We start from the raw sequence: 19,401 nt of genomic DNA, 5'->3' as shown, positions 1-19,401 counted from the left end.
TTAGCCATTAGATGCTCCACCATTTTCACTGTGCCCAGTGGAGTTAACTAATGTCATGTGTCATTGCCATGCAGTGGATTTTTTTTAGAGCTTCCTTGGTTGATCCGAGCACGAGACTTAACAATGGGCAAAAGTTGCAAGATATCAAAGCAAAACAGAGTTTACTGATTGCAAACCAGAGAAGATTGTAGAGTTGGGTTATATCTCTCTGTGCTGCTCATTGAGATCCATTTTTAAGACTAAAATATTTATTATAGTGCCTTTAGGTACACTAACACAGAAAATACGTGTGTTTGCAAAATGCATCCTGTTGTTACATGTCCACCAGGAGTGCCACTGCGTTAATAATAACTGTGATATTTAAAAGGGGAAAACTGGTAAGGATATGCATGTTAAGCAATCCAAGAACAGCGCAGTTAGGGTTACAGACTTTTCCTTCACTAATGGACTTTCAGTAACTACTGTACTGCAGCCTTGGGTTATATACACACCTGATGACTGATCAAAATAGGATTATTACTGCTCACTTTTCTGTAACTGTGGCAACTTTCCACAACAGGCCCACTAAGTTAGACCGATTCACACACACGGGTGCAGTTAAAACTGTTGATATAATTACAGATTGCTTGCTTTCTCCTGCTGGTTTAGCCAAGGCTTTTTTAATCTTTGCCTTGATAGCGACAGTAGTGAGCTCTTACGGTTAAGTACATAAAATAAATACAGTTTAGGATGGTTTTAATTGGTAAGTCTTTTGGTCATGATAGCTGTATGGTGAAAATCTGATAAAGACACAGCCCGATGCACACTTTGATCCAGGATACATGTTCAGGTGCACATGAAATCAGTGAATCAGCAGAGAATAGCGATCTCTTTGTGCTCATTCTTGTTTGCGTTATTGACCCAACAGACAGAAGACCTGCTGTGTTAGCATTAATTAGTGATCTATGGCGGCTTATGAGTCTAACTACACATAAGGCACTCTTCACAGAGCAGCTTTACATGGTGTCAGTAGTTGAGGAAACTATGCATTACACACTGTAGCTGACGACCGCTCTTACACCGGCCTCCTCAAATAAAGGAATCTAGTTGGTCTATGCCACAGTGGACTTCTGATCTATATTCCCAGTGTAAATTCAATGCATGTGGGTCCCCAGATGCAGTATAAATAAACACACAACTTGAAGTATAGGAATAAATGTGTTTCACTCACACTACAGTGGTTCTTTTTTTTTTTTTTTTAAGCAGAGGAAGAAAGAATTAGAGATCAGTGAGAGAAGCAATGAGTAGAAACTGTGATCCTGAAATTCGGACAGTCTTCTATAAAGAAACACAGATAGACTCTCAGTTTGATAGAAAAGAACAAATTCTACAAGGGATAGAGGGAAATGTTTGCAGTATTGGGATACTGTAGCAGATAAGGGTATAGGGCCTTGGTTAAACTGTACATCTCTTTGAGTTGGCCCAATTGATTAGTACCCTTGGGAAGCAGTGGGGTCCATATTAATGCTGCACTGTATGTGTGTGTATGTGTTGAAGTTTTGTTTTTTGTGTGTGTGTCCTTTTTTTTTTTTTTTTTTTTTTTTTTTTGCTTTAGCATCCAAATATACGGGTAGTATTTAAGATGACTGCAGCATTTTCTTCAAGTTTCAGCGAGAGGACTGCAGCACTAAAAAGAAGCTCACGATCGCGCTCAACATATTTTTTTCCTGTTCTGTACTGCTGCAGCAAATACAGCACACAAATTTTTCTAATAATGACTTTTTTCTTTTTTTTTTTACTGAAGGTGCTTTACTTCTTGAAATCCATGTGTCTTTGTTTTTGTGATCATCAATTAAGTTTCGTATCGTTGTTACCCACTTCCATCTGTTGACTTGTCTCTTTTACCTTTTTTAGTCCGTTTCTCCTTCTACCCCGTGTCTATCTTGGGAGTCAGAGTATAGACAGAATGCCTAGGCAAGCGATTGCTGGTGCATAATTCCATCTTCACAGTATGCCACACACCCACTCAGGGTAAAGAAGAAGCTCCAACATTTTAGTCTGCTAAAAAAAAAGGGAAGTGGATAGGCATATTTTCATTCCTTCCTTTTTCAGGTTTCTCCTTTCTCTGGCTGTTATCCCTCAGATCTGACAGGCTGTTCCGTTTGGCCCATTTGGTCGCTCACAGTCAGACAGCAGCAGACAGAAATACCTATACACAGAACAGAATAGAAGGACGTTTTTATCGGCAGACAGACAGTCACACGTGGTGACTGACAGAGAAACATTCACTGAGCCCAGTCAATATATTTCACAGCAGTTACCTTCTTTGAATGATAAGCTACCATTCACCATTGCTCGAAATGCAGTTCCCCTTCCAGGCCTAATCTGCAATGCATCAGGGGTTATCTCCAGGCACCCGTAAAGAGAATGCCTGCAAGGGAATTTCAATCAGCACCCCCCCCCCATGTAATTAATGGAAATAATTGGTTTCATTCTCTCTGTCATCTTTTGATTTCACCAGCCTGTGCTGTATTGCTTAAGCCTGCACACATGCACTTATTCTGTCATTACCTTTTCTTTTCTCCATTAACCACTCCAACGTAATCTTTCTTTTTTTTTTCTTTTGTTGCCTTCTCCCTTCTTTTATGAAAAGTAAGTGGGATCTCATCCTAAATGTGGTTGTCTGTACTGTATGTGTTGTGTGTGCTGTAGGTAAGTGTGTTGCTGCCATCATCTGGCAGAAACATAAAGCTGCACCTTCAAAGCCGTTATCTCACGAAACACCACACATAATCTCACGCTTTTTGCTAATGAAGTGCGAGGGTAACCTGCAGATCTCAAGATCCCAAACCTTCCTACAACCCAAACTCAGTTTAACTCCACCCTTCTCCCCCTTGGTATCTAACTTGAATCCCTCTCTTCTTCATTCTCATCATGCTGTCAAGGCTGACTTCATTCTTTAAGAGTGGCTTGCAGTTCTGTTCTCTGCCTAAACTGCCTCTCATCCTCCCTGTGTTAGCTCAAGCAAAGCGAGGCCAATGCTGACACCAAAGAGAAGCTCCCTCTACGACTCAGGATCTTTGAAAAGTTCCCCAATAGACCTCAGATGGTGAAGATTTCCAAGCTTCCATCAGATTTCACTGTGCCCAGGATCAGGTATACACACACACAGACACACATGCAAATATTTATAACAAATCACATCCATTTTATGAAAATTGTTAGATGGTTGTGCTAAATATAGGCCATTTTATTTTAAGTGATTTTCTTTTTTTTCTTTTTTTTTACTTTGAGCATTACTTTGGGTTAATTTTTTTCATAAAAGGAAAATGAGCAACAAAATCTATCAGGGCTAAATAAATATATAGATGTTTAAACTGATTTAGGTAAAATATGGGGAAAATATTTTGTTAAGTAGTAATTCTCAGTGTGGGTTTGTGGCTAAAACATGACTACAGAAACCACTAAAGAAGTAAAGCCTTTGAATGTCACCAGTAGTTTCCAGACATTATACAAAGTAAGAAGAGAGAAACTTTTTCATATCTGCTCCTAGTTTCTATTTGATCATTTGCAAAAATTTCTTTTTTTTAATGTTTTGCAGCCTTTAGCAGGAAAGCTGAACAGTGTGCGACACAAAGGACCTGATAATCAACTTTATTGTTTAGTTGCTGATCAGAGCAGAGCAGAGCCAGGTCCTCTGCTCAAAAGAAATCTCCCTCTGCAGCCCATCTGCTGGGTTGCTGCACTAAGAGCTTCCACTGCAGCTCAATTTGCACTGAGATAATGATGTGTCTCACAAAAGCTTTATTGTGATTGTTTGCCTACTTTTGAATATGGATTTCTTCAGGGGGACACCATATATTAAAATTCATGATGTTTTGTGCGTGCTGTTTGTCATTTACTTTAGGGAGAGTTTTATGAAGCAGTTCATTGATCGTCAGCAACAGGATGCCAGCTGTTTGTTCCGGCGTCTCCCCTCCGCTTCATCCTCCTCCTGTGACCACTCCAAACGCTCAGCAATTGAAGACAACAAGTATATTGACCAAAAGGTACTTTCAGACTTCTTTTCCTACTTTCTTACACACTAGTATGTCTTTCTTTATCTCTCTCACATACAAACAGTGGATACAAAGGTGATAGGTTTGTCTCTATGGCTGTAAATATACACCCATATGAAGTGCATTGCCAGGCTGTACCTAAGATTTACAGCTGTATATGGTCTGCTTTTTTTTAGATGACGCTGAAATTAACTAAGTATAAACTAAAGGATTTCTCCATGTGCTCTTTTAGCTTCGAAGGTCAATATTTAGCATCCGAGCTCGTAACCTCCTGGAAAAAGAAACTACAATCAATAAAATCCTACGGTAAGACACAGCTACACCTCCTAGTAAGTGTGGCAAACTGAGCTAAATTTGTTGACTCTGTGTAATGTATGTCACAATGAAATGAAGTTCTTGAAATGCAGCAGAAACAATGCTAAAATGAAACTTACATGTCTGTAAGACATTCACGTTTCAGCCAGGTCTGCTCTAAATTTAACCTGCTCATACAGACTGATCTTTTGACTATCAGCTCCCCACTTTAAGCCATGAGTTGTCTTTTTTTCTGTTTTGTTTTGTTTTACACCGTCCTTGAAGACTTGAATTAAATGTGTTTAGAATGTGTTATCCATAGTCATAAAAATACATCCTGGGCTCTGTGTGGGTGAAACTAATAATGCGTGTAGATATTAGATGTAGCTGAGCTGCACCAGCGCTCTTGTATTGTTAATGCTTCTCTCTCTTTTTTTGTATACACACACACACACACACACACACTCACACACAGACCCACTTCAGACTCATTTACTGTCGCGATGAAGTAAATGGATAATTTGCTGTTCAGCATGGCAGAGCTGGCACTAAGTGCAGATTAGCTTGCCAGCACCGTGTCCAATCCACCCCCACCCCCCAGTATTCTGTCAGTCTGAAAGATAGACAGCTTATCAGTAGTCATAACACGATCTGTCTGGCCAGCCATCCTCCACACAAGCACACAATTAGGCTCACATACCAGCATAGGCAAACACACACACAGTCCACCATACGTAGGAATTCATGCGTACTTATTGCCAGTAAACAAGCAATCGCTCAGAGTCTCCATAAATGATTAAAGTACACACACTGCTGGTGCCACAGTGTCATTAGCTCTGTTCTGGTACATGGCTCTGCTGTTAGTCAGAACAGACAGTAATGATCAGAGTCTCTCTCTCTCTCACACACACACGCAAACACTGACTAATGGAATGATTCAAACCGGTTTCACGATGATAGACTGGGTTACTACAGTACTCTTATGGTTCCAGACTGACAGAAGCCAAAGATGGCTTGTTAGACTGAAAGATGGACAAGAGCCAACTGTGTTGTCATTGCCTACTGCTGCTCTCACAGTAGGGGTGGGAATTACAGTGTAACTTATGATATATTACTATCATGAAATGTTATCCCTGATAACTGTAGTTATCACGATACAGTGATTCTGAGATACTTGATGCATTGCAAGACAGTTATGTATGAGTAACTGAAAAAGAAAAAAAAAATACCCATAAAAGGCAATAATGTATCTATCAGTGGCACTGTGCTGTCAGTGTGTGTCTGTTTTGTAATTAACATTACATTTTTAATAATGTGCCAATTCAGTTAGTTCTCTGATATGATTCTCCTCACTGTCTGTAATATCTGCAATTTTCCTCCCTTGTGAGTTTCTTCTTCTTCACTGCAAACTGATTAACTTCAATTAACTTTACCCTCATTCATTTGATCTGGTGGAGGACTGTGTTTAGAGCAGCTGCACGTCTTTATAAAAATTTTGGCAAGAGGAAGCAAAGCAGTATATTGGTCTGTTAATATTACATTGTGATCAACAGACTGTGTTGTGTAAGAAGTGTATTGTGTCTGTGTTTCCAAGCGCTTGCACAACACAGCGCGTGCTAAGTGGATCCTTTGAAGGCCAACCAGCCAAAGAGCGCTCCATACTCAGCGTCCAGCATCACGTACGGCAAGAGCGCAGGTCTGACGTACACTTCTACATACACACCTGTGCTGTACTGTGTGCGACCTCGAGGCCTTTTATCTTATAGTCTGCCTTTTGTGTCTGCAGATCTCTGAGACATGGTTCTACTAGTCAGAGGATCAGCCGAGGGAAGTCGCTGGAGACCCTCACTCAGGATGTCAGTACAAAGTCACATACCAACAAATATTTCATATCGGGCTTGTTTGTTCCTACAAAATGCTCTTCAGTTCATATATTCCTTAAAATATATCTCAATATATGTGACAAATGCAACATTAAGTTTAATTTTAAACGGAAAAATCTCATATAATTTGTCTATTTTCTCTTTTTTTCCCAGCATTCTAGCACAGTACGTTACCGTAATGCACAGAGAGAGGACAGTGAGATCAAGATGATCCAAGAAAAGAAAGAACAAGCTGAAATGAAAAGGTTTATGCACACAATATTATTAGTTAAATCAAGTTTTTCACAAAAAGTGATCCAGCTAAGTATGGTTAAACTATGGTTTATTTTTTGACATGATTGATATGCAGTAACTTGTATTTTCCCCACGTCTTTGCTCGTGAGCAGAAAGGTTCAGGAAGAGGAGCTGAGGGAGAACCATCCTTATTTTGATAAGCCTCTTTTCATTGTGGGTCGTGAGCACCGTTTCAGGAACTTTTGCAGGATGATTGTTCGAGCTCGCTTCAATGTGTAAGATCGGTCCCAAATCTAAACTAATGCGCACACACACACACACACACACACGCACACACATATTTTATAACGTTGTTTTCTGCACTTAAAAAAAAATCTTTGTAGTAAGAAAAATGTTTACAGTTCTGTCTTTTCTGTGTGTATGCATTTTTTTTTTTTTTTTTTTTTTGTATGACTTCATCTCCAGATCAAAAACAGATCCAGTAACTGGAGCAGTGAAAAACACCAAATACCACCAGCTGTAGTAAGTGTGATGAATTATTGATTGCCTAACTCTCCATCGATCTGTTCATTTTGCAACAGTGGAATATTCATTAATTCTGTGGCTTATTATTTGTCTGTTGTGCTTTCCCAAACTGTGGTAAGGAATGAAAATTGTGAAGTGAAGAGCTGTGAAATATATTTCATCCATTATGCAGCCTGATAGTAATTCAGCCGAGCAGAGAAACTGATTATTGAAGTGAGAAGCAGAGCAGTCCTTTGTATCAGATACTGTTGGTGCCTGGGGACATCGTGCTGTAAAACAGATCGGCCTGCTCTCTCTCTCTCTCTCTCTCTCTCTCTCTCTCTCTCTCACACACACACACACACACACACACACACACACACACACACACACACAAAGATTTATTCACTCTCACTTTCTGATACCTTTCCCCATTTGTCCTCGCTCTCTCTTTGTCTTCCCTTTTCTCTTGGTATAGAATTAGTGTTTTTCTGGTTTGCAAACCAAATTGCTTTCTTGACCTACTTACTGTAAACTGAACCTGTGCAAAACCTCCTGTGTTTGTGTGTCTATATTAATCTGTGTTTCCTCGCAGTGATCTCCTGGGCTTGGTCACCTATCTGGACTGGGTTATGATTGTAGTGACCATCTGCTCCTGCATCTCCATGATGTTTGAATCGCCCTTCACCAGAGTTATGCATGTCCCCACACTTCAGGTATTAAAAAGATGACCGATGGTTGCATGAGCAGTCAAGTATATGCATAAATACACTTAATCAATGATGTCTGTTACAGATTGGAGAGTATGTGTTTGTGATCTTCATGAGCATTGAGCTCAACCTGAAGATCATGGCTGATGGTCTGTTCTTCACCCCGACAGCTGTTATCAGAGACTTTGGAGGGGTCATGGACATCTTTATCTATCTTGTGAGCAATCTAATATAAATGTTGCCTCATCATCATCATTTAGTTTAGTGAGGGGACAGAACAATCAAAGAGATTATACCTTTTTATTTGCTCATAAGCATTACAGGAATATTTTGAGCTTTTCAGGAGCCTCAAGGAGAACTTGAATAGAAGCAGGAGAGGCTTCATATAACATTCATATGACTTTCATGAAAGTTTTACATCTGATAACAACCTCACAGATTTGTTTTTACTGCAAATGTTACTCAATGACCATATGCTGTGTTTGCTGTAGGTGAGTCTGATCTTTCTGTGTTGGCTACCTCCTGACGTTCCTCCTGAGTCTGGGGCTCAGCTGCTGATGATGCTGCGCTGCCTACGTCCGCTCAGGATCTTCAAGCTGGTACCCCAGATGAGGAAGGTGGTGCGGGAGGTTCTTAAAGGATTCAAGGAGATTTTTCTGGTTAGCAACTAAGTGCATTTTACGCTTGTGTGTGGTAGAGCAGTGTAACTGTTGCACATTCTACTAGTATTAAGGTTTTTTGTTTTTTTTGACAGCAGATAATAAGATGAACTGATTATTTTACCTCGCTGCAGATTAATGGTTTTATATTAATGAAAGAAAGGAAAAAAAAAACCTTTTGTTACCCCTCATTGACATGTAAATGTCTGTAAATATAGCTCACTCTCTCGCTATTTAATTAGGTAAAAACTTTATTTAAAACATTTTTTCTTTACCTTATACTGGCTATGATTAGACTTGAATTCAACAAGACTGTTGTGATAGAAACATGTGAAAAACATTTTATGTGCTTCAACAGAGAAAAAGTGTCTCTCTCTCTCTCTCGCTCTCTCTCTCTCTCTTTCTTTCTCTCTCTCTCTCTCTCTCTCTCTCTCTCTCTCTCCCTCCCCCTCCCTCCCCTCATTGGTCACATCTTCTTTTTTTATTGTGGGGCATACAGTGTCATTAATGTCCAAAACAAAATTTCCTATTTTGATTCATCTGGCCAGCGATGAATCATTTCACCTTAGTCCATCTCAGATGAGCTTAGTAAATGGTAAACTTGCATTAGTGCCTGCAGTAACAAACACTCAGCAGTTTCACCAGCAATGTTTTTTTTTTGTTTTTTTGTGAGTGTTCCTGAGCCTATGCCCTGATTTCCACTACAAAATGTTTTTAATGCAGCACCCTCTGAAAGCCTAAAGTTCGATACTGATTTTTGCCTTTATCCCATGTGGGCATAGATTTGTCCAGTTTTCTGAATCTTTTAAGGGTTTTATATACCATAGATGGTCAAATCTCCAAATTCTTTGCAATTTTTATGTTGAGAAAGATTATTCATTAATTGCTGCTTGTGTGGTCTTTGACAGAATGATGAATCCTTTTCCATTTTACTTCTTTTATGCTTTTTAGACACCATTATGAAGCCAATGAACCAATTTTATTACAAACTAAAAATAAAATTTCCAAAAATCAGAACTTACATTTACATTTTTCACCGTGTACCAACTTTTCTGGAAACTGAGTATTGTTATGATTGCTATAATGTTATACTTTTAAGAAATGTGCAATAGTTATTGATTTTTACTGAGTCTGATTGAGTTCCCTGACTGAGGTTTCTGCATCCACTGTTGTTGGACATCCCTAGCTCTCGTACTTGGATTATATTCTACTTGTGTCTTAAAGTCTTGATTGATTTTCCTGCAGGTTTCCATTCTGCTCCTCACACTGATGCTGGTGTTCGCAAGCTTTGGAGTTCAACTGTTTGCCGGAAAGCTTGCCAAGTGCAACGACCCCAGTATCCTTAAACGGGTAAAGCAAGAAGCATAATCTCCTCACTGACCCACCTCTTTCTGTTCTACACTTCCTGCAGAGAACTACAGACTGAACAAGTAGAAGGGGCCTCCCCACTCAAATCAATAAGCCAGTGTTTCCTTTTGTTCTACTTTCATAACAACAGTCCTTACACTTCTTTCAGCTTGTGCTGTACTGTAGCAAAGCTTTTATTTTTTAGATAGTTGTTCCTAATCCTAACATTATCAGACCAAGTTAATTGATGACATCTGGAAAAGTGTCTCTTATTGACTTTTTAAATGTAAGGACTTCTTATCTATTGTTATTCTTTATGTGTGTTCTTGCATTACACTGGAATTCACTATTGTGATATTATTGTAATATCCAAAAATAGCCTTTATTGTACAGTTTAGTAATTGTTCTGATTGTCGTTTCTTTTTGTGCTTTGTGGTTAACCTGCGTGGACTGTCACAGGAGGATTGTCATGGCATATTCCGAATAAATGTCAGTGTTTCCAAAAATCTGAACCTGAAACTTAAGCCTGGAGAAAAGAAACCAGGTTTCTGGGTACCACGGGTCTGGTAAGGCTTTTTTTTTCATTTGTGTGTATGTGTGTGTGTGTTTGTTTGTTTTTGTACAGCTAGTCATTAATGCATGCATTATGTCCTCTTCTAGGGCCAATCCACGAAATTTTAATTTTGACAATGTGGGAAATGCCATGTTGGCTCTGTTTGAAGTGCTGTCACTAAAAGGGTGGGTGGAGGTCCGAGATGTCATTATTCACCGTGTTGGACCGGTACTGATACTTAACTTTTTTTTTTTGGAAAATGAATTTTCCCACTACTTTTTTTATTATGCTTGCAGTCTGACAGCTACTCTATACATTTTCTACACCTTTGTGTCTGCAGATTCATGGCATCTACATTCATGTCTTTGTGTTTCTGGGATGCATGATTGGACTCACTCTGTTTGTGGGAGTTGTCATTGCAAACTTCAATGAGAACAAGGTGAGAGCCATACAGGACATACATTACAATAGACACACCTCTTTACGTTTTATTTCCTGCTACTGTAGTGCCATGGTATGTGGGGTATTACGTTGTCACGTTGGTGTCTGTGTCACTCTGATCAGTTGCACAGCACTCCCTTCTGTAATCAAGATCACTATGAGAAATAAAGCAGTTCAAATGGCTCCTGTTTTAGATGTTTGAAGGGTTTGTTTATCCATTCTTTGGCATCAGAGAGAATAGTGCAGCACATACAAAGAGATAGATTCAGACTGGTGATGGTGCAGTTATGTGGTATTCCACTAAGGAGTTAAGGTTGTGTCTCCTCTCAACAGGGCACTGCTCTGCTAACAGTGGACCAGAGACGATGGGAGGATCTGAAGAGTCGACTGAAAATAGCCCAACCTCTCCACCTACCCCCTCGCCCAGGTGTGACCACGCGTACTAAAATAACACATTTTACTTATGCTTTGCAAAATATAGCTGCAGTCAGGGGACGAGGAAAGGGAATAGTCAATCACACATGAGGGGGAAAAATAGGGATAGACTCCAGCCTGTGTTACTAATCAAATTAAATCGAATAGTGTAAAATAAATATAAATTTAAATACAGATATCAAGACATAACAATAATGATTAAATAATAATATAAAACAAGTAAATTATTTCAAAATCAACAAAACAAAAACAGTTAAAATGGCTTACTAAATTCAGTTAAAAAAAAACAGACTAGCACATATAGGATGTCATTAAGTGCCTCAGTAGAACAGTCTGAAATGTTATTTGTATGGGACTGGCAGCAGTACTGAAATGCTCAGGCACTGAATCGCATATCACTGCATTCTGTTGCTGCCTGCCAGGGGAAATATTTGTTCAGACTTTATCAAATTTTCTTGCCTCGGTTGAAGAAAACTACCAGCTTTATCCAAACTAAATTCAGCTGTTCTCCCTTCAGTGATTAGAGTCATGAGAACAGTAGAAGTGTCTCAGAGGCAGTGTGGGAAATTGCCTGTTAGTACAGTTGAGGCTGAGAGCTAAGAGAAAATCAATGGCTTAAGTTTTAGTCATCACCGCCGCTTACTCCAGCACGATCAACCTGACTTTGAGCCTCATCCAAAGGTCTTCGGTGCAGGAACCACTCACTCACTCACTCACTACTTGTGGATCATTATAGCAGTGAGCTGGCCTTTGCTCATACAATCACATCCACTTGTAAAAACTACTTACAAAAACTATCTTTGTGGCCAGCAGTCATACAGTATATACTCACAGCCTGCAAACTGATGCACTGCTGTTTGATTTCTGCTGTAGATTTATTTGATATTAAATGATCCTTAGAAGTGGGCATGAGAGACTGTTGTAACAAGAATTTGCAATATAATGTTTAGGAAGATTATATTTCTGAAATAAAATGCTGAAATGCTCAGTAGTAGCTAATTACATCACTTACTCTTATCTTTTTTATAGAGCAGTAGACAGTGCTGTGCAAAAGTATTTACCCTTTCATGATTTCTTAGTTTGTTTCTTTTTTTGCATATTTGTCACACTTAAACGTTTCAGATGATCAAACATTTTAATATTAGACAAAGATAACCCGAGTAAATAGAAAGTGCAGTTATCCAGACTTACCTGGCCATGTTTGAAAATGAATTACCCCCTTGTAAAATTATGAATTAACTGTGATTAATCAAGTTTTTTGGAGTTCAGTTTCACTAGCCACACCCAGGCCTGGTTACTGCCAGACCTGTTAAATCAAAAAATCACTTAAATGGAACCTGTCAGACAAAGTGAAGCAGGCTACAAGATCTCAAAAAGCAACACATCATGCCACGATCTAAAGAAACAGCTGAGAAACAAAGTCACGGACATCTATGACTCTGGAGAGGGTCACAGAGAGAGAACTCCAAAGAGCGCATCGACAACTCATCCAGGAAGTCACAAAAGAACCCAGAACAACATCTAAAGAACTGCAGGCCTCACTTGCCTCATTTAAGATCAGTGTTCATGATCTTAACAATAAGAAAGAGACTGGGCAAAAATGGCCTCCATGGGAGAGTTCCAAGCAGAAAACCACTGCTGACCAAAAAAGAACACAAAGGTGGCACAACCACCCTTGTTTAGGCAGAATTACTTTTTCACACAGGGACAGGTAGGTTTAGATAGCTTTTTTTAAAAAACTTAATAAATGAAATCATCATTTAAAAACTGCATTTTGAATTTACTTGGGTTTTCTTGGCTAATAGTAAAAGTTGTTTGATGATCTGAAACATTTAAGTGTGACAAATGTGCAAAAAACAAAGACATTAAGAAGAGGGAAAATACATTTTCACTGCACTGTATAACCTTCTTTTGTATCTTGGAGAAAGAGATCTTCCCTGCTTGAAAATGAAAGTCACAAAGACACTGCATCCCAAATATGTATTTGTCCTGCCTTAAATACATACAGATTATAAGAGGACCAATGACAGAAGTTGATGTCTGAGACAGATTTTAAGCCTGTCTATAAAATTTGCCAAATTCACACAATCTAAAGCATGTCAGCATTGTTTTCCCCCCTTACTCAATAGCAGCATATCTACATGACTACATGTAACAATTGAGCAGTCTATGAGTGCCATCTGTTGGACGGTGAGGGGTACTACCACAAGTTAAAGCAACATCTGGCATTTACGCTACAAAAGCCATTACAGACATTTATAACTGATCACCAACGATCAAAACCGTGAGCAGAAATGCCAAAATTCTGCAGAATCATTGCGCAGGTTTCAGTGAATCTCTTGCCTTCTTCTGTACTCGGCAGAGAATGGAGGTTTCCGGGCCAAGATGTATGACATTACTCAGCACCCCTTCTTCAAACGGGGCATTGCTGTGCTGGTACTGGCACAGTCTGTGCTCCTCTCAGTCAAGGTAACACCTCATTTAGCAGTATATTATGCTATGTGACCCGTTTATGATCCTTATTGTATTTAATCAGTTTCAACTCTTAACTGACTTTTTAATTATCATGAGTGTAAAATCAATTTCATATGTACGAACCGACTTTGACTCTTTAATGTTTTTCTTCAGTGGGATGTAGAAGATAATGGCGTGACATTTCCTCTTGCCACTATGTCTGTAGTCTTTACCTTCATATTTGTGCTGGAGGTGAGCCTGTTTGTTTGTTGTTTGTTTATTATTTTATGTGTAATATACCTGAGTGGTTTTACTTTACTTCCTCTTAATCATAAACTGCTGTTGCTGTTTCATAGGTGACGATGAAGCTGATAGCCATGTCCCCAGCTGGTTACTGGCAGAGCCGACGAAATCGATATGACCTCCTGGTCACATCGCTGGGTGTCATCTGGATTGTTCTGCACTTTTCGTTACTGGTTAGAAAATTTTTTTGAAGAAATTCAAATTACGACAATATTATCGATTTTAATCAGCATAAATGACTGTATAATTTTCCACTACAGAATGCATATACCTACATGATGGGCACATGTGTGATTGTCTTCAGGTTCTTCACAATATGTGGGAAACATGTAAGTATATTAGTCAATTATCCAAGCATAATTTCTGTTGTGGAAATGAAATTCTAGCTCTGCACCTTTTGTGTATGATCTTAAAGGTGACCTTAAAGATGCTGCTGCTGACTGTAGTCGTAAGCATGTACAAGAGCTTCTTCATCATCGTGGGCATGTTTCTGCTTCTCCTCTGCTATGCATTTGCTGGGGTTGTTCTTTTTGGAACGGTCAAATATGGAGAGAACATAAACCGGTAATCATTGCATTCCTGATCTTTATTATTATTGGAGTTTTTTTCAATGAGCAATATGCGATGTAAGCAGCAGGTACAGTAAAAGAGTTCTTTATTCAGTTGTATCATTGGGTCTATCTCCTTCAATCGCAGGCATGCCAACTTCTCCACAGCAGGCAAGGCCATCACTGTTCTCTTCCGTATTGTCACAGGAGAAGATTGGAATAAAATCATGCATGACTGCATGGTAAGATGGGCTGCAGGTCCGGTGCGCTTTCCCGTAGACAAATGAAATGATTTCTGGGGCCATTCCAGTGCAGTAGGATGATTTGATTGTTGCCTTTAGTGCTCACAGCATAATACGATGGTTACTTCCTTATATTTTTATTACTTTGCATACCTCATTTATCTCACTCAGTGATGCAGTTCTACTTCTATCATGATTATTCCTATAAATTAATAAGAAAACATGTTTAACATCATTTCTTAGACCATTTTGTGTGTTTTAATATCTATTAGTTGATGCAAATTTTGTTTTTCACCATCCTCAGGTCCAGCCACCATTTTGCACCCCAGATAAACTTCGCTACTGGGAGACTGACTGTGGAAACTACGCTGGAGCACTTATATACTTCTGCTCTTTCTATGTCATTATAGCCTACATTATGCTCAACCTTCTTGTAGGTCAGTGCTTTGTTTTTTTGTTTTTTTTGTTTTTTTTTTTAAATAACCTTATAATGTCATATTATTGACCCATCTTCAATGTGGGGGCCAAAAGAGCTATAACTTGTTATTTAAAGTGCAATTTTATGTGCCTGCATAAGAGTTTAGTTTAGGCAAAGGGACAATGATATCAGTCCTTCCATCCATCCATCCATTCATTCATTCATTCATTCATTCATTCATTTTCTTCCACTTATCCTGTTCAGGGTCGCGGGGGGGGGGGCTGGAGCCTCAGTACAAAGTAGAAAAACATCAGCATATCTTAAAATCACTCAAAAATGAAACATCCATCCATCTTCTGCTGCATATCCTGTGCTTGAATATAAACCTTGTAGCACAAGTTGCTGCTTTTCAGGATATCCAAGAGTACTTCAGCACACACATTTGGACCAAAAGCTCTAAACTGCAGAAGATAACTGGCATTCTTTGTGATGAAAATTAAGATTTATGATGGCCATCAGTGAAACCTCATAGATGTAGCCACTAGTATTATGGAATATCTGCATGTGTATTAATATCTGTGTCTGCAGCCATCATTGTGGAGAACTTTTCTCTATTCTACTCCACTGAGGAGGACCAGCTCCTGAGTTATAACGACCTGAGGCACTTTCAGATCATCTGGAATATGGTGGATGACAAACGGGAGGTGAGAAATTAGCAAGAGGACAGATTATAAGGAGCCTACAGAGGACACAGTCACCATGGCAACTTCTCTAGTTATGTTAAAACCATTATAGTTGGTGGCACATTGACTTATGAAGCAAAATGCTTTTCTTCTTTTTTTTTTTTGGCTTATTGCAACATAGTAGCGGTCAAATACGCTTGCTCAAAATGTGATCTCCAGTCCAGTTTGGTTTTGATAGGTCAAAGTGGTGCTGAGATTTTATGTCACTTTCTATTTGGCAGCGTCACAGCTCCTTTGAGTTTGCTGGGAACGACGTGTGGCCTGCAAATAAAAACTTCATAAAATAAGTTTTACTTGGGCTTCTTGAAGATCATCACTAACAATCTTGGTTGAATTTGGGATTCAATAGTGGCGTGCGTTAATGAGTTAATGAGGGCATCTGAAGAAAATGGAGTACTTCACTGAGTAACAATTAAAGTGGATGCTGGGTTAAAAATGTAGACAACGCCCTTTCATCAATATATATATATATATATATATATATATATATATATATATATATATATATATATATATATATATATATGTTTATTTACAGCTAGATGTAAGGTTTGTATTTTTATTTTAACCATGTAAAGCCTGGACCATGAAACAATTGCCAGAAAATTCAATTTTCTTGAAACTGGAGTGTTTATTGAACTCTGACAATTCCAAAAAAAAAAAAGAAATATCAATTTGCATATATATTTTTGAATTTATATCAGTTTTGCTACATCTGGCATTATTATGCAATGTATTGCTTAAAAATATGGGGATTTTTTTAATTTTCTTTTTGAGTTCATGTTATAATTTCTTGATTTACCCTGTGACTTGTGTTGTTGTCTCTCTCCAGGGTGTAATCCCCACATCCAGGGTGAAGTTTCTGCTTCGTCTGCTCAGAGGCAGGCTGGAGGTGGACCTGGACAAAGACAAGTTGCTGTTTAAACACATGTGCTATGAGATGGAGCGACTACACAGCGGAGGAGATGTGACTTTCCACGATGTGCTCAGGTGAGTGTGGAGCATCAAGTAGGTCACACATAGATGCAGAGTACTAACCCTGAAATGCATGCTGTAGTTTGCATCGTTAGTGGCCTGAAATAATATAGCATGATATGAGTCATGTTTTATTGCATGACTCATATCATAATGTAAACTGGTCAGTAAGACGAGAGAGAGAGAGAGAGAGAGAGAGAGAGCGAGATCGGTCTTTTAATCAGGCAACATCACATTTGTGTGTCACTTTTAATTCTACTGAATATATAACTAAGTATATCTCTTGTTTGTATGTCCTTGTCTGTGTGTGTGTGTGTGTGTGTGTGTGTGTGTGTGTGTGTGTGTGTGTGTGTGTGTGTGTGTGTGTGTGTGTGCAATCATGCAGCATGTTGTCATATCGCTCAGTGGACATTAGAAAGTCTCTCCAGCTGGAGGAGCTGTTGGCAAGGGAACAGCTGGAGTACACCATTGAGGAAGAGGTTGCCAAGCAGACCATACGCATGTGGCTCAAGAAATGCCTCAAACGCATCCGGGCGGTTAGTCTCCTAACAGAAAACACATAGCCACGCTTTGCTTTTCCTGTACTGCTCACAGTGTTGTAAACATGTATGACACCGGCCACAAATGTATGCCTGCGCTTACAGAAGCAGCAGCAGTCGTGCAGCATCATTCATAGCCTGAGAGAGAGCCAGCAGCAGGAGCTGAACCGCTTCCTCAACCCTCCCAGCATCGAGACCACAGTGCCAAGTGAAGACCGCAATGCTAACAACCCAGACAACCCCTCACAGCCTGAGGTAAAGCCCCGCATCTGCACCACCACTGCATACACAACCAACACATGCTCACAGCGTGGTTTATAGCAAGCACATCATATAATCTGCAGGTGTGCACTTGCAGTGGTGAAACAAAGGATATCTCCTCTTTGTTTAGATGAGTGGTCTCCAGCAGCTTCGGAGCCCCACGTTGTCAGACAGAGGAGGGTACAGGCAAGACTCTTCAGACCTGGGGAGACCACAGAGGAAGCTGGGACAGTGGCGGCTGCCCGCAGGTGTGTCTGTTGTGGTATATTTTCTGCATACTGCAAGTGGCATATTTCTTTAGGGGGCATTCTGTAAAAGTGAACTAATGTTGGAACAAAGTTTCTTTCTGCCGTGGAAAACCAGGCAGTCAGTTTGTGAGCCCTGATATTGTAGAAAAGTTGTTGACTCATTCTGAAAAACACTCTTACTTATTGTAGCAAGCAGTGAATGTCCCTTTGTGGTGAAATTGGTAATTTAACAACAAAAATTACATGCAGACATCACAAGACTCATGGTGTGAACTGTGTGTGAATTTCTTTTGCACGTGTGTGTGCACATGTTGTCTTAGGTCGCACAAGTGTCAAGTCTATTGTTTGCAAGATGAACCCTGTCAACGACGAGGCTTCTTCGGGGTCAGAGGTGAAGAAGTGGTGGACCCGTCAGCTGACCGTTGAGAGCGACGAGAGCGGCGACGACCTCATTGACATTTAGAGATGAGCTGCGGCGCGTCCTGCGGTGATTTATAGATGAGCTTGGAATCTTGCTGGTTGGCTCAAGATGTTTCATTTCCTCTTGCCCTAACCTGACCAATGAAGAAAAAAAAGTTTAGTTCTTTTTTTTCCTGATCTTATTACTGTTATCCAAAAGGTTTGGCAGGCTGCGTGTGGAGGCTGTCGATGGGGCATCAGGTATGACTGTTTCTCCACGTTTTCCACTCATTATAATGAGGACTTTTTCTATGCAGGCACATATGGTGTTAAAGATTTTTCAGTGACCGAGGCCATGGTGTATGACAAACCAAGGAGCTGCTGCTGTATGTGTTTTCTACTGTTTCATGTCAATATTTGAAACTGGCCATTGTGCAGTTGCAGCTACAGTTTCTGACGTCCTTTCATGTTGATGCTTTGTCTCTGTTCTTCTGTTTTAGCCAGTGTTTTCTCATGATGTCTCTGGTGGTCTTCAGTATTAATCATGAAAATGTTGATTTTCCTCGTAGTCACTTTATACTTAAACCAGACCTCTTGTTCTTGTTGGAGGAACAAGCTACATAAATGATACTTTTCAATTTATGACTGTGAATGTAATTAAAAGTTACATCTTTCTGTATTTGTGTGGCATTAAAACATTATCTATTTTGTAAAATATTATAAATCCTAAGCTTTATCGAGTATTCAATTCTTCTATTAAAGGCCTAAACTTGTTGGGCATTTATGAGCAAAAGAATCGTTTTACTTTCCTTTACATTCAAGTATGCACACTTTTGCAAGATGCTTTTTACAAAGTGAAATGATAGGATATCTTTTTCAGCCTTTTAAGGTAAGTATGGAGATGAATTTCCTTTACAATAATCTTTTAACAGTTGGGCGCTATAATGCATACAGTAGCTCATTCTGTTGTTTAACTGCTGATGTCTTTTTTGTCATACTGGTGGTGGCTTCACCCCGCAGTCCAAAGACAGGCATGTTAGGTTAACTGGTGATTCTAAACTGTGAACGACTTTCTGTATTGGTCCTGTGATGCACTGGCGACCTGACAAGAGCGCACCGTGTGTCTCGCCAATGTCAGCTGGGACAGGCTGTAGGGCCTAGCGACCCTGAATGA

General features: G+C 39.5%; 1 protein-coding gene across 3 annotated transcripts in view; it reads left to right on the top strand.

Annotated features, from left to right (window-relative positions):
• Positions 1-18,983, top strand: part of nalcn (sodium leak channel, non-selective) — a 77,395-nt gene extending 58,412 nt beyond the window's left edge. For 2 of the 3 annotated variants that reach the window (XM_030757974.1, XM_030757975.1), the window contains 29 exons: positions 2,999-3,135; positions 3,887-4,028; positions 4,270-4,343; positions 5,926-6,027; positions 6,118-6,187; positions 6,368-6,459; positions 6,601-6,723; positions 6,914-6,970; positions 7,548-7,668; positions 7,748-7,879; positions 8,154-8,321; positions 9,567-9,671; positions 10,128-10,234; positions 10,329-10,449; positions 10,562-10,660; positions 10,996-11,089; positions 13,460-13,566; positions 13,726-13,803; positions 13,908-14,027; positions 14,115-14,183; positions 14,270-14,418; positions 14,551-14,644; positions 14,949-15,081; positions 15,651-15,766; positions 16,638-16,795; positions 17,166-17,316; positions 17,425-17,574; positions 17,711-17,828; positions 18,149-18,291. In XM_030757974.1, coding sequence (XP_030613834.1) covers positions 2,999-3,135; positions 3,887-4,028; positions 4,270-4,343; positions 5,926-6,027; positions 6,118-6,187; positions 6,368-6,459; positions 6,601-6,723; positions 6,914-6,970; positions 7,548-7,668; positions 7,748-7,879; positions 8,154-8,321; positions 9,567-9,671; positions 10,128-10,234; positions 10,329-10,449; positions 10,562-10,660; positions 10,996-11,089; positions 13,460-13,566; positions 13,726-13,803; positions 13,908-14,027; positions 14,115-14,183; positions 14,270-14,418; positions 14,551-14,644; positions 14,949-15,081; positions 15,651-15,766; positions 16,638-16,795; positions 17,166-17,316; positions 17,425-17,574; positions 17,711-17,828; positions 18,149-18,291 — 3,330 coding nt within the window. Of the gene's footprint in view, positions 1-2,998; positions 3,136-3,886; positions 4,029-4,269; positions 4,344-5,925; positions 6,028-6,117; positions 6,188-6,367; positions 6,460-6,600; positions 6,724-6,913; positions 6,971-7,547; positions 7,669-7,747; positions 7,880-8,153; positions 8,322-9,566; positions 9,672-10,127; positions 10,235-10,328; positions 10,450-10,561; positions 10,661-10,995; positions 11,090-13,459; positions 13,567-13,725; positions 13,804-13,907; positions 14,028-14,114; positions 14,184-14,269; positions 14,419-14,550; positions 14,645-14,948; positions 15,082-15,650; positions 15,767-16,637; positions 16,796-17,165; positions 17,317-17,424; positions 17,575-17,710; positions 17,829-18,148 lie in introns of all 3 variants that reach the window. The other variant, XM_030757972.1, reaches the window with a different exon arrangement.
• The last annotated feature ends 418 nt before the right edge of the window (positions 18,984-19,401 follow it).

Source organism: Archocentrus centrarchus, chromosome 21 (genome assembly GCF_007364275.1).
Source record: "Archocentrus centrarchus isolate MPI-CPG fArcCen1 chromosome 21, fArcCen1, whole genome shotgun sequence".
NCBI lineage: Eukaryota > Metazoa > Chordata > Actinopteri > Cichliformes > Cichlidae > Archocentrus > Archocentrus centrarchus.
This window is presented reverse-complemented; position numbering and strand designations above follow the sequence as displayed.